The following is a 13,469-nucleotide window of genomic DNA, read 5'->3' as shown; positions in this document are numbered from 1 at the left end:
AACATGGGATAAAGTTGTCGCCTAAAAAATGTTCATTCTTTCAGCAACGTGTGAAATATCTGGGATTTATTGTATCAGCTGATGGTATTGAGGCCGACCCAGAGAAGGTGGAAAAAATCGCAACATGGAAAACTCCTACTTGTCCAGAAGAAGTGCGACAATTTTTGGGTTTCGCTGGCTATTACCGGAAATTTATTCGGAATTTCGCACGAATTGCCCGACCCCTCACGGATTTGATTCCTGCTCCTAAGAAGACTAAGAAGAAACAATGTAAGACATATTGGAAATGGGGAAAGGATCAACAGGAGGCTTTTAATAAACTGAAGGATGTACTTTCATCACCACCCATTTTGTCCTATCCAGACTATTCGAAGCCCTTTGAATTACACACAGATGCTAGTCACCAGGGACTTGGAGCTGTGTTGTATCAACATCATGAGGAAAAACCAGTAGTGATTGCATATGCCAGCAGAGGGCTTTCTAAGTCAGAAAGAAACTACCCTGCTCATAAGCTTGAGTTTCTCGCAATGAAGTGGGCTGTCACCGAGAAGTTTAAGGACTACCTGTATGGCCATAGATTCTCTGTGTTGACCGATAACAATCCCCTGACTTATGTCTTAACAAGTGCCAAATTAGATGCTACAGGACATCGATGGTTGGCAGCTCTATCTGCCTACGACTTCGATATCAAATACCGTCCAGGAAAATCTAATTTTGATGCCGACACCTTGTCAAGATTGCCAACGAAGGAATTCCTGGAACGGTTATCAATAGAGAAGGACAGTGTAGCAGCTGTATGCCAGATTCATCAAGGCCAACCCTATATAGAGAGTATATGCCTAGCAGCGACAACTCCGATTGAGCTAGATCCTTTTACTACAGACCAGGAAATGGACCATTTTAGCCATCATGAGATTAGAGAAGCCCAACGGAAAGATCCTGTGATTGGACCCTGTACTGAACATGTCATCAGAGGTGTGAAGCCTAAGAGAAGTCAGATGTCTTTAGCATCATGGAATCCTCACCTCTATCGGTGAAGAAACGCAATATTTGTCGTCGAGTACTTTGTGCAAGTGCAAGAACCTCAATTTCACACACATGTTTTACTATATAGGAGGCAGGTCTCCTCAAGATCAATCCTTGTTAGTTAATAAGGAATTCCACTACTCGTTCAAGTGATGTGGCTATGATAAGCAATGGGTCACTTCATTGCCAAAATCTATGATTTTGAGAATTAACATTGATCGTTAGTGATCATTACAGAAGTACCCTACCAGCCTCTCCAGTTTTTTTAGATCTTAAATGTCGTTTAGTTTGCGATTCAGGTAGTGTACGAAGGAATATCTGTATTGAATCGTCATGCTGAACAATAATTAAAATCTTGCCAATGGTGAACGGAAAGGAAATTATTTCTATTTTTGTTCCGCATGATTGATTCCAAGTGTAATATTTCGGAAACTACCATGCTTAAAGTCTTGTCCACGATGTCGAGGCCGTTAGACAGGAAATATCTTAAATGATGCGAGTGCACAGTAGAAATATTTTTACTAATTGACGTAAAAGTACTGTCAGTGACTTCAAACTACCAGCGGTGATGTTAGTATAACGCGATATAAATGTCCCAGAGTATGGACAAATATGCAGATGTATGTCATTAAATGACCATATCTAAATATAATGAACGTACCACTGTAAGGCAAATAGACGCTAATGGAGCTACCTATATATATTCACTTTGCAGATTCGCAGATACATGTATGTTATTATCAAATGACCTTTTTTTAACCTTGACAAACTTTATATATAATATATAAAATTCTTGCTGCTGGCATTAAAGTTAATTCAGTCAAGTACCCAATTATAACTTAATTGAGTCTTGTATTGTCAGTATCACGCGTAACAGATACAAGTTACTTAACTATTGAGTAAGCCCCAGGGAACTGTGACACTATATCCTCTCCGATAAGTCTCGTTCTGAGAATTGGGCTAAGAAATCCAATGGGTCTTATTTGAGTACTGATGCACCTTCCCTAGTCACCGGTGACTGGCCTTACAATATAAAAGGTACCACATGATCCCACCGCTGCCACCAAATGTAATGTAAGAGCGGACAGCTATCAATTGCTAGTAAGGTTTTCCTTACTAATAGAGCAGTATTTTCTTTCATATTCATTGGCTACTACACGTGTGTTATACTTTAAGCTGTGTACACTACTTTAACGTGAAAACAAGGGCAAAATCTCGATACAGACGACAAAAACAAATACAACACCAAAGAGACACCAACATCAGGAAATAATCTAAAGAACTTCAGTACCGCGAGGGAAAAAACCAATCTACCATGTCAGTTAGTTTGCACCATTATTTTACCAGTTCATACAGAAAGAATTTAAATAATCTCATATTTGTGTCCGATTTCAGACATGAACAATACTTTAAATATTACTTGTCGATGTCCTATTATATTATCTTTGGAACATTTGCAATGGTGAAAGCTATAGACTAAGCACACGTGGTTTTTTTTCTTTACAACACTCACCCCACTATTGAAATATAACTGTTATTTATCAAGAAACCAAGAATATCCTCTATAATATGTCGTGTCATTACTCCATACCATTGAGTGAGTTGGTGTTTGTTAGAATGCATTCAATCTGAATCTCAGAATCTGCTTAAAACAATGAAACATTTAAGGTGTTTAAGTATTGATTTTCACTCATTTAATTACAGTAATGAGGTCAAAGGTCAATTCAAGTGCTAGTCAGGTGTCAAAGGTCAACATGAGTAAAAATCTTTAACAATCTTCTTCTTAAGTTCCATAATGCCCAGTGTCATGATATTTGGCCAGTAGGTACCTGGGATGGAGTGCTATTTAGTTTCCTCATTAAAATGACTTTGATCTACTTTCAAGGTCACATGGGTCAAATATGTTACAAACTTCAAACAATAATATCTTAAGAACCATTTGGTCTAGAGTCATGCTACTTGGGTATGTTATGTAGACCAGCTGTGTAAATCGTTTTCTATATACTAAATACTTCCAAATATATCTATCTTTTATTTTCAAATTACCAAGATTCTTCAATATTCGAAATATGGGCCCTCAATTTCCGGATGAGTGATTTCGGGTCCGGTGTTTGTTTAGAGAATTGATAGTAGACAGATGATTGTACATTCTGTCCACCTGGATTTCCCACAGTGTAGTCTCCTTCTATAATGTAATTTAGTGAAGAATACGAGTCCCTGTGCCCCCAGACAGAACTTTCCTCTTTGGCGATTATGTTGAACGCGTAGTAATCTTGAGGCGTCTTGCCCCTGTTCACTCCATAGTCAGTGTCCGCTAAGGTGGTCGTGTAGTAGTAATTGAATGTCTTACTGAACAGTTCCCGTACTTTGGGTTTAAATCTGATTATATCCGACATAGATTTCATCGTCGGACTTGTTATAATAAAATCGAACTTTTCTCCATAATTATAATCTACCACATTTCATATAATTGACATAGAAGCCTCTACCATGTTTTAAACACGACACTGTTTTAACTGGACTTGATAACTTTACATTGAAATTGTTTTGTCTTGCTATTTGCTCCCACAGAGACTGAAACCCATTACTTAACATCTTTACAACGTTTTGTTGTAACACTGAGGAGAAATTGCGGGGTAACCCACATCATCCCATACAGAGCGGATATTTCGTCAATATGTCCATAACCTTGCATTGTTAGCACAGACAATAGCATACCTTCCAGTCCTTCAATATTATTAATTGTAAGAAACTCTTCGAAAGTCATGTTAACTTGTGACAGTACGTTTTCACACGGTCGAGGCATCAGCTCCCCTTCGTACGTCCCAAACAATGTGTTGTGCAGTCCTACATATTGAATGATGGATTGCAGGATGATTCCTGCTGCCTCTGTTGGTGTGGTTATATTTGGACGATTTTCCTTTATTATTCGGGTACTGTTTTCTAGAGCCGTCGTTTATACTGTAAAACAATCATACAGTTTTGAGTGTATTCACTGATATATTTCGTTTTGTTTTACAAATCGGACATTTTTACTGGGAGTTCTAACAAATGGTCTATGTTTTACCTGTTATAGAATTTATTACTGTAGCATTAACCACAACTGAGAAAAGTCAGTATGATTAGGATGAAAACTGCATGCTTTGATCAAAACGTGGATTTTTCGACCATGTATTCGACCATAATCCGCTGGATTATAACCCTAGACGTCGGGCTACTGTGAGTTTTGTCGCATTTGGCATAACAATCCCTTCCTAATGTTTATTTGTGATAAATTTACATTATTTACGCTTATTTGCTTATTTGTTTTTTTATTTCGGTAAAGTAATTTTCAAATATAGGGAAGTATGCAATATAGTGAAAAAGTCATGATAAACATTTAATCAAATTGGTTGGACATCATGTCATAATGACAGTAACATTTCTTGGTCACCATAACTTATGTTTGTAATTATTAAGAAATGCCTGATCCGTTTATCCACAACTCGCGTAGCATATGGAAATTTAATGAGTGATAAATCAAGTGTTCACACAAAGACAATTTTGTTCAACTCAAATGTAATACAAAGGGACAACAAGAAGAACTGGAAAGACACAAGCACAAGGAATTAATAAACAAAAAAATAAAAACAAGTCTTTTAGTTCACAATATCATTTTATTATGTAGTTGTCAACAGTTTCTCTTCTGAACACATATTTTTACAAATAATTCACCAATTTAGAAGTTGTATTTTGCACACGATCCTCGTCATTGACGTAACATGTCACGTGGTCGTTTGTTTCAAAGCTAGTCACTTCTGCGATATATAAGAGAAAGACAAGCGCGTTCTAATGAGCCACCGCTTTTATGTAAACACTGAAGCGGACCATCATGACGACAGCACGGACAGAAGTAATATTGATCATAGCAGTGTTCTGTATACATGTAAGTATGTTATCAACAAAACACATTTACAATACGTGGGCATTTTATTGGAGAACAAATTTGTTGTTGTTATTCATAAAAAAAATTGGCAAGCTTAAACACCTCTATTTTATGCCCTCTTGAAATACAAATATTCAATACGTTTTACCACAGGTTGTTTGTACGGGTATCAAACAAATCAACACTATATCCATCCTTACCTGGAAATTTATCAATCTCATTACTTTAAAGGTTTTAAAAAAAAAATCTATATTGCTGATATTCCTCCAAACGGTATTGATCAATACGTTACCTTTATGTAATCCATTTAATTGCACGCGGTGGAATTTCTTCTGCCAATTCGGAACAATACTGAATTCCTTCAATATTCCACATATATATATTGCTTCTTTTCGTTTACCATCAATAAAATCGTGTCCAGAAAGATATATATTCTTACTCGTGCAATAAACGATTATTAAGCATCCATTAAGCTTTTTTTCTTTTTAAGCATCGGTGATACTTTTTTGTTAATAAAATATGCATTTCTCATTGATGTTTCTTGTGACTAGTTCCTAAAACGAATGTTAGCGACGATAATTGTTTTTTAATACCGTCTTACTGTAAGTAATATTGCTATGTCTATTTACTACCGTACTATTGTAAGTGACGTCGGTATGCTTATCTAAATGTACTACCGTAATACTGTTAGTAATATTACTATGTCTATTTACTACCGTACTATTGTAAGTGACGTCGGTAAGTTTATGTAAATGTACTACCCTCTTACTGTAAGTAATATTGCTATGTCTATTTAATACCGTACTATAGTAAGTGACGTCAGTATGTTTATCTAAATGTACTACCGTATTACTGTAAGTAATATTACTATGGATATTTACTACCGTACTATTGTAAGTAATGCCAGTGTGATCAAGACAGTAGTGTGTTTAGTTTTCTGATGTTTTACCTTCCAGAGTGTTGTTTTTGCTGGATTAACGTCTATTGATGAGACAACTCTGTCATCAGGTAAGCATAGTGAACACATTGTTGTCTATGGTGAGACAAAGAGCTGTTGCTGGAAACGTACGGTAAAAAAACACCTTTTGTAAGGTAAGTATGGTGAAAATAGTTGTTGATGGGTAAGTATGGTAAGAAAACAGTTTTAGTAAGGTCAGTATGGTAAAAATATTTGATGTTAGTTAAGCATGATAAGAAAACGTTTTAGTTAGGTCAGTATGGTAAAAACAGTTGATGTTAGTTAAGTATGGTAAGAAAACAGCTGTCGTTAGGTCAGTATGGTAAAAGAACACTCTCATCAGGTAGGTACGAGGGAAAAACTTTCTGAAACTGAGTGCGACCTGTCGGTTACTAAATATGACAAAACAGCACCGTTTGGTTGTTAAGTGTGACAAAACAATACCTGTCGGTTGGTAAATATGACGAAACAACAGATGTCGTTAGGTAAGTTTCGCGGATGTTATGTTCAGTCACGTGAAAAGCCATTAATATATATATACATAATTTTACATTCTATCTTGCTTCGCCTCCAACAGATTTGTGTTATTTATACTGGAATTCCCGTCTGTTTTGATGTGTCGGTTTGTCTGTTAGTATATAGTTATAATTTTGTATAAAGTTATGTGTAAAGAAATTTTGTCTGTATGAGCTTTTTACAAATGAACTTTTGCAAACAATAAAAATCTGTATGAGCTTTTTATGTTTATATTATGCTATTAATCTCCTAAGTAAGCTCCTTATTTGCATATAACACATACATGCTATGTTTTTATTATATGATATTTGGGTTTCGTATATTTATATACCACATGGTTTGTAAACAGTTTTACTAATTCCTATTTTCCTCATTGTCGATTTTTGCAACCATTCAAGCAAGTTTATTAAATCTGAAAATGAATCCTCTTAGCAAATACGTAACTGAGATAAAGAGAGCCCCCGTTCCATTACCGCTCCTTAACCAAAGGAAATTCCTGAAGTGTTTAAATAGGAAGGCATTAGAGGAGTTGAGTTAGTGTTTGAATTTTATTCATAGTTATCTATTTATTTATTTATTATATATTCACTTCGGTAATATTTTCCTATTGAATTTGGTAGTTAAGGTATAGTTTTCATTTTGTTGGGGAGCATTCGTGAATTGATGCCGGATATACATCGGTGACAACATATGCACTTTCTAATTTGATTTTCTTTAAGTTGTAATTTTGCCCAAGGTGTATGATTTGGAGATAAAATCAAAGACATCAAATGTATTGAGGAACTAATTAACTGGCGTGAGTGTTAATGTAAGAGAAGTTATCCCGAGGGTAATAATACTTTGAATAAGATAATAGTCGAGTTCACTGACCTTGTCATACTCATTTCGTATAACAGAAATAACAGTCTATTTTGGCTGTCTAATCGTACATATTTCCCCCATATATTTAAATGTCTTGCAAAACACGAGAAGTTCGGAAAAATGGAATTCAACTTAAATTTTGGCTAAAGTACATTCTGTTTCGAAATATTATCATGTCATGATTATGCGACGATAGTCTAATATTGGTAAACATTTTGGTACACTGAATCTTTAGCTTTACATAAATAATACTGTAAACATAAAATATCCACTAAATGTTGATATACATAACCACGTGCTACTTGACTAATTTTAATTAACAATTATTGCTTGTTTACATTATCAAATATATTTTCTATTATTTTAAATGTACAGTTTTAAATTTCATTCCCGTACCATAAATACGCTAACCCTATTTTTTCTAATTCAGATATTAATTATCCATCCATCAATCGACTGATTTTTTTGTTCTTAGCAGGCTTTTCAGACATAATTTTGTGTACTTTTCAATTTCAACCAAAACTTCAAAACTTTTAGTTTTCTTGCAATATACAAAGGAAACCCACCTAATTCAAACTAATTTTTTCATGTCTGGAGCTTGATGAAGGCCCCATATTTCACTTGAATATGCTAAAACACTTTATATATGTATCAAATACAAACCATTGTGTCTTAATATTAAAAATGACTTTTAACTAACTATTTATTGCAAAATACGCCTTTTTCCATGGTTAGCAACATGCTTTTGTGTTTTATTAATTTTTCCGTTATAAGTGAATAACATTCCGAGGTAGTTAAATGCATCAACCACTCGTTCATATCTGTATATCTACATCATTATATAGCCAATTCAGATAGCTGACTACCACTATTATTTCGAAAAATCATTATTTTTGTTTTATCCATAATTAGTTTTAACTCCCAATCATTATTTTATAACAACACAGCATCAAACATACTTTGAAGAGATTGCGATGACCCTGCAATCAAAACTATATCATAGCAAAAATGTATATTAAACCAATTTCTACTGGTAAACAGTCGATGTTTTGATCATGCTCACAAGAGTGCCTTGTGAGATTGTTGTCAGTACCGCAGTGCTGTGTACGAGGCCTTAACCTTGCTAGGTTTGGACCGGGTGTCGTCGATGAAGCAAAAGATGCCTATCTTTCCGGAACATCTGTTTTCATTTCAATTTGCCCAGGGTGTCGATGTGAATGCTGTCTTCCTTTTTACTTTGCCGTAGTTTTATAGATTTTGAGTTCAGTTCGAATCATGGTTATGATGAGTAATCAGTATTTACTTGCTGTTCTTCATATCGGTTGTTTTGATCCATTCCTCTTTAACATTCACGAGTTGGATTGCATAAAATTCGAACCCACATTTTGCCAGTTTATAACTATAACTTACGTTCCAATGTTCTAGAATTTTATCCCGCACTATTCTTTCTAGTATTTTGCATGCTGTTGATGTGAGAATTTTTGGTTGATAGTTCTGTCGACGTTTTATTGGTAACTTTTCAAAAATGCTGTCACTGTTGCTTTCCTCCGCATTTTCCGGCGGTCTCCTTTATGTACAGTTTGGAGTTCCTGGTTTTATCAGTAACTTACGGATTATCGTTTTGATAATAGATGAAAGTTGGCAAATATGAAAATGGTCAATATGGAAGGAAGCAAAATATATTATCAAGAATAAGATTCGCCAGTTTGGTATGAATAATAAAGGCTAAGTTTGTTTTGGACACAAACAAGAACTGAAAACTTGTTTTTGCAAACTGTATTATTCTTATAATTTTAATGACTATCCACGTATCGCTCAATCATTAACTGTCTCGCTTTTTTTTCATTCCAAGACTTTTTAAATGGTGTCATATGTGCATTCTTCCAGATATTTGGAAGGTCACCGTTGTGTAAATTATTGATTCCATGTCGCTAACAATGAGTTTCGGATTAACGTTTCGAATGGCTTCATCCTCAAGTTTCTCTGTTATGATGATATTTTGGAACACTTCATGCTATTGCTGAACGTTTATAGATAGGTTCCGTTACGGAATCTGGAATATTTGATCATAATTAAAGGAAAAATGTATATATTTTATTGTTTTTAATGACTTTATTTACCCACATATCGCTCATTTATGCATTGTTTCGCTTGTTATCACACAGAACAACCCAGGACTCAGAGACAGGCATGTGCAGCAAAACCTTTCCCGAAGATTAAAGGACCTAAATCTAAACATGATAAAATAGCCATCATAGGTGCTGGTCCCTCCGGGATCCACATGGCGTACAGACTTAAGGTCGGTTACTTGTTTGTTATGATCTTACAGACTAAGATTGAAAGTGAGAATAATAAAATAGAATTATGAAATAAATCACCTATATGCGATGAAGACAAAGATATTGTAGCCCGGATGTAAGATTGTTAAGGTCCTCTACGGGGCATTGACATTAAAATCACCAAGAGTGGTTATTTTTTCATACAAAAATGCAATGAATATGATAACTGTTAATTTCGCAATGTTGAACCCAATATGGATTTCCAATTCATTAAATTACAATATAAAGTAATCATGGTCTTTAAAAATGTTTTCAGGAAGAGGGCTATACTAGAGTAAAGATATTTGAGAAAAATGACTATATTGGCGGGAAGTCGAAGACCCTGTATCACCGACGAGTGCCCCATGAAATGGGTACCGTGTACACCCAGCCTGACTACACAGAAATCTACAAGCTGGTCAAAGAGTTTGATGCTGGAGATATCCTCCCTATGCCCTCACCAGACATATGGGTCAGCAAGAATCCTCCAAGTAGGTTATAACTCTGTGAGAAAATGTGACTCTTTCTATTTCACGATAGTTCATGTCATTTTCTCAATTGTATTATGCCATGGTCAATGCATTACGATTACTTTGCTCCTCTATTTCCTTTGCGAGGATTCCTGATGTATCATCTTTGTGTTTCTATTACTTGTTGGTATTTCTGGACGTGCTTCCACAAATAGAACGAGAAATACTAACAGGTTTACGAATGCCCTTGAAAATGTGTAACTGAACCATGAAAGGGTCACTGGGTTACTCTAGCTAATATTTGGGTATCAACGTCAATATCAAATATCAGCAAGACTTTATACATGGTTAAAATATTTTAGAGTCAGGGGAGATTCTGATTAAATTTCCTCTCCAAACTAGCATCAGTTTTGGAAATATAGACTTCTGAAAATCTCTATATGAATATCGTCGATCAGCACGTAAATTTTGAAAGTTTCGTTTATCTTAGTATTCCTATCTTAAAACTGTCTATGTTACCTTACGTAACAGCCAATTAAGCTTAAACACAGTAAAATTGACATAAAAGTGTCATCAGGTGAAAAAATGCAAACATAAAAATACTTCTTTACATTGCACGACAGTTCCTTTGGTACTGTCCCTTATTTGGATGTACTGAGTGTTTAATTTGTTTGGCTTTCTCTATAGAGGAAAGTAACGATTTGATTTAGTATTTCCTTACTTCTTTTGTATCCCTATAATTATATAGAGTATATATGTTATTTACAATATTATACAATATCCTGTTTAGAAACGTTGCCTGCATCAAATATTGAGGGGTAAATATACAAACAACAACGAACAAAACTCTCTCTCTCTCTCTCTCTCTCTCTCTCTCTCTCTCTCTAAATTCCAATAGGTCTTTCAGTAAAAATGCTTCGAAAAATATCAGTTAATACACTCAAAACTTGGTTGTATTGCAGTTTATATGACAACTCTGGAAAACAGTATCCGGATATTAATGAAAAATCGTCCAAATATTACCACTCCCACAGAGGCAGCAGGAATTATCCAGCAATCCATTGTTAAATATGTAGGATTGCACAACACATTGTTTGGGACGTACGAAGGGGAGTTGATGCCTCGACCGTGTGAAAACGTACTGTCACAAGTTAACATGACTTTCGAAGTGTTTCTTACAACTAACAATATTGAAGGACTGGAAGGTATAATATTGTCTGCGCTAACAATGCAAGGTTATGGACATATTGACGAAATATCAGCTCTGTATGGGATGATGTGGGTTACCCCGCAACTTCTCCTCGGTTTAGTTAAACCGATAATAACGCCAGAAGACCGGGTTGTAAAGATTTTAAGTAAAGGGTTTCAGTCTCTGTGGGAGCAAATAGCAAGACAAAACAATCTCAATGTAAAGTTGTCGAGTCCAGTCAAAACAGTGTCGTGTTTAAAACATGGTAGAGGCTTCTGTGTAAAGTATATGAAATGTGGTAGATTATATGGAGAAAAGTTCGATTTTATTATAACAAGTCCGACGATGAAATCTATGTCGGATATAATCAGATTTAAACCCAAAGTACGGGAACTGTTCAGTAAGACATTCAACGACTACTTCACGACCACCTTAGCGGATACAGACTATGGAGTGAACAGGGGCAAGACGCCTCAAGATTACTACGCGTTCAACATAATCGCCAAAGAGGAAAGTTCTGTCTGGGGGCACAGGGACTCGTATTCTTCACTAAATTACATTATAGAAGGAAACTACACTGAAGGAAATCCAGGTGGACAGAATGTACAATCATCTGTCTACTATCAACTCTCTAAACAGAAACCGGACCCGAAAACTCTCACCCGGAAATTGAGGGCCCATATTTCGACTGTTGAAGTATCCGATAATTTGAAAATAAAAGATAGATTTATCTGGAATTATTTTCCTAGGTATTCAGTCTCAGACATGGCATCGGGAATATTATGGGATATATTTGATATCCAGGGGAAGCACAACATATGGTATATTGGATCGTCTGTGAGTTTTGAGTCTGTTAAGAGCGTAGTGGAATACAACAACTTACTACTTAGACAATTATCTGGTAACAATTGAACGACAACAAATAATTGATTGGGTTTGTCATGGCATCAAACTACATATTCTCTGTTAAACATCAAAGGAAAAAGTTCAAATATCTCCAATAAAAGATTGTTTCATATCAATCATATCGTGTTAACAGTATTTATGTTGGCTTTTTTATGGTATTTTTACACTTTCATCTCGTTTTAATGCTAGTGTTCAAAAGGAGAAAAAAAACACACTTTGAAATGCATTGTATATGCATTTGACAAGTATCTGTGTTTAGGTTAAATGAGGTGATCAAAGCCTCAAAAAAACTGTGGGCACTGTTTTGGCGGAAATTTTATCGGTAAACTACAATCCAGAAAAAAATCTTGGTCATTTCTAAAACAATGTCACAGAGAAATATGTATTTTACCTAAAAGACTTTGTAATTTATCTATATAATGCAATGCTAAGTTTGTTTGTGGGAATATTCTTATTTTAATTACTAATTCATTTTGGTACTTTTACTTTCCATTTTAGCTCACCTGGCCCGAAGGGCCAAGTGAGCTTATCCCATGGTGCAGCGTCCGTCGTCCGGCGTCCGGCGTCCGGCGTCCGGCAACTTTTCCCTTTAAAATGCTACTTGTCCTGAATGGCTCAGAGGATTTTGACCAAATTTGGTCAGGAGCATCATTGGCCAAAGCAAATTTGTCTTTATATAAACGGAGGGTATAACCCCCCTGGGGGTAGAGGGACGGGGCCAAATAGGGGGAAAATAGGTAAATCTTAAAAAATCTTCTTCTTCTCAACCAATAGAAGGATTTTGACCAAATTTGTCCTAGAGCATCTTTGGACAAAGGAGACTCAAGTTTGTATAAACGGAGGGTGTGGCCCCTCTGGGGGCGGAGGGGCGGGGCCCAATAGGGGAAATAGAGGATTTTTTTTCTCCTGCTATACAAGTGAAGGGATTTTAACCAAATGCAGTCTGAAGCATGATTAGGGACAAAAGAATCAATTTTGTATAAACTGAGGTGTGTGGGCCTCCTTCTAAGGGCAGATGGGTGGGGCCCATTAGGGGAAATAGAGGAAAACATCAAATATCCTTCTCCTTTTGTACCGATGAAGGGATTTTGACCAAATTTGGTCTGGAGCATCATTGGCCAAAGGGTTCTCAATTTTGTATGAACGGAGGGTATGGTCCCTCTGGGGGCAGAGGGACGGGGCCAAATAGGGGAAAATAGATAAATCTTTAAAAATCTTCTCCTCAACCAATCGAAGGATTTTGACCAAATTTGTCCTAGAGCATCTTTGGACAAAGGAGACTCAGGTTTGTATAAACGGA

General features: G+C 35.8%; 1 protein-coding gene across 2 annotated transcripts; it reads left to right on the top strand.

The window, feature by feature from the left end:
• Positions 1–4,865: 4,865 nt before the first annotated feature.
• Positions 4,866–12,249, top strand: LOC110449016. Of its 2 annotated transcripts, XM_021495589.1 has the most exons (5): positions 4,866–4,951; positions 5,908–5,959; positions 9,452–9,585; positions 9,882–10,095; positions 11,037–12,249. In XM_021495589.1, the coding sequence occupies exons 1-5, from the start codon at positions 4,898–4,900 to the stop codon at positions 12,173–12,175; spliced, it is 1,593 nt and encodes a 530-aa protein (XP_021351264.1). In that variant the 5' UTR covers positions 4,866–4,897; the 3' UTR covers positions 12,176–12,249. The 2 variants fall into 2 exon arrangements, with proteins under 2 accessions (XP_021351264.1, XP_021351265.1); XM_021495590.1 differs by lacking the exon at positions 5,908–5,959 and having other exon boundaries at positions 4,902–4,951.
• Positions 12,250–13,469: the final 1,220 nt, after the last annotated feature.

This window comes from Mizuhopecten yessoensis, unplaced genomic scaffold (assembly GCF_002113885.1).
Source record: "Mizuhopecten yessoensis strain PY_sf001 unplaced genomic scaffold, ASM211388v2 scaffold4411, whole genome shotgun sequence".
In the NCBI taxonomy this organism is placed as follows: Eukaryota; Metazoa; Mollusca; class Bivalvia; order Pectinida; family Pectinidae; genus Mizuhopecten; species Mizuhopecten yessoensis.
The sequence above is the reverse complement of the archived record's forward strand: the minus strand, read 5'-3'. Positions and strand labels throughout refer to the sequence as shown.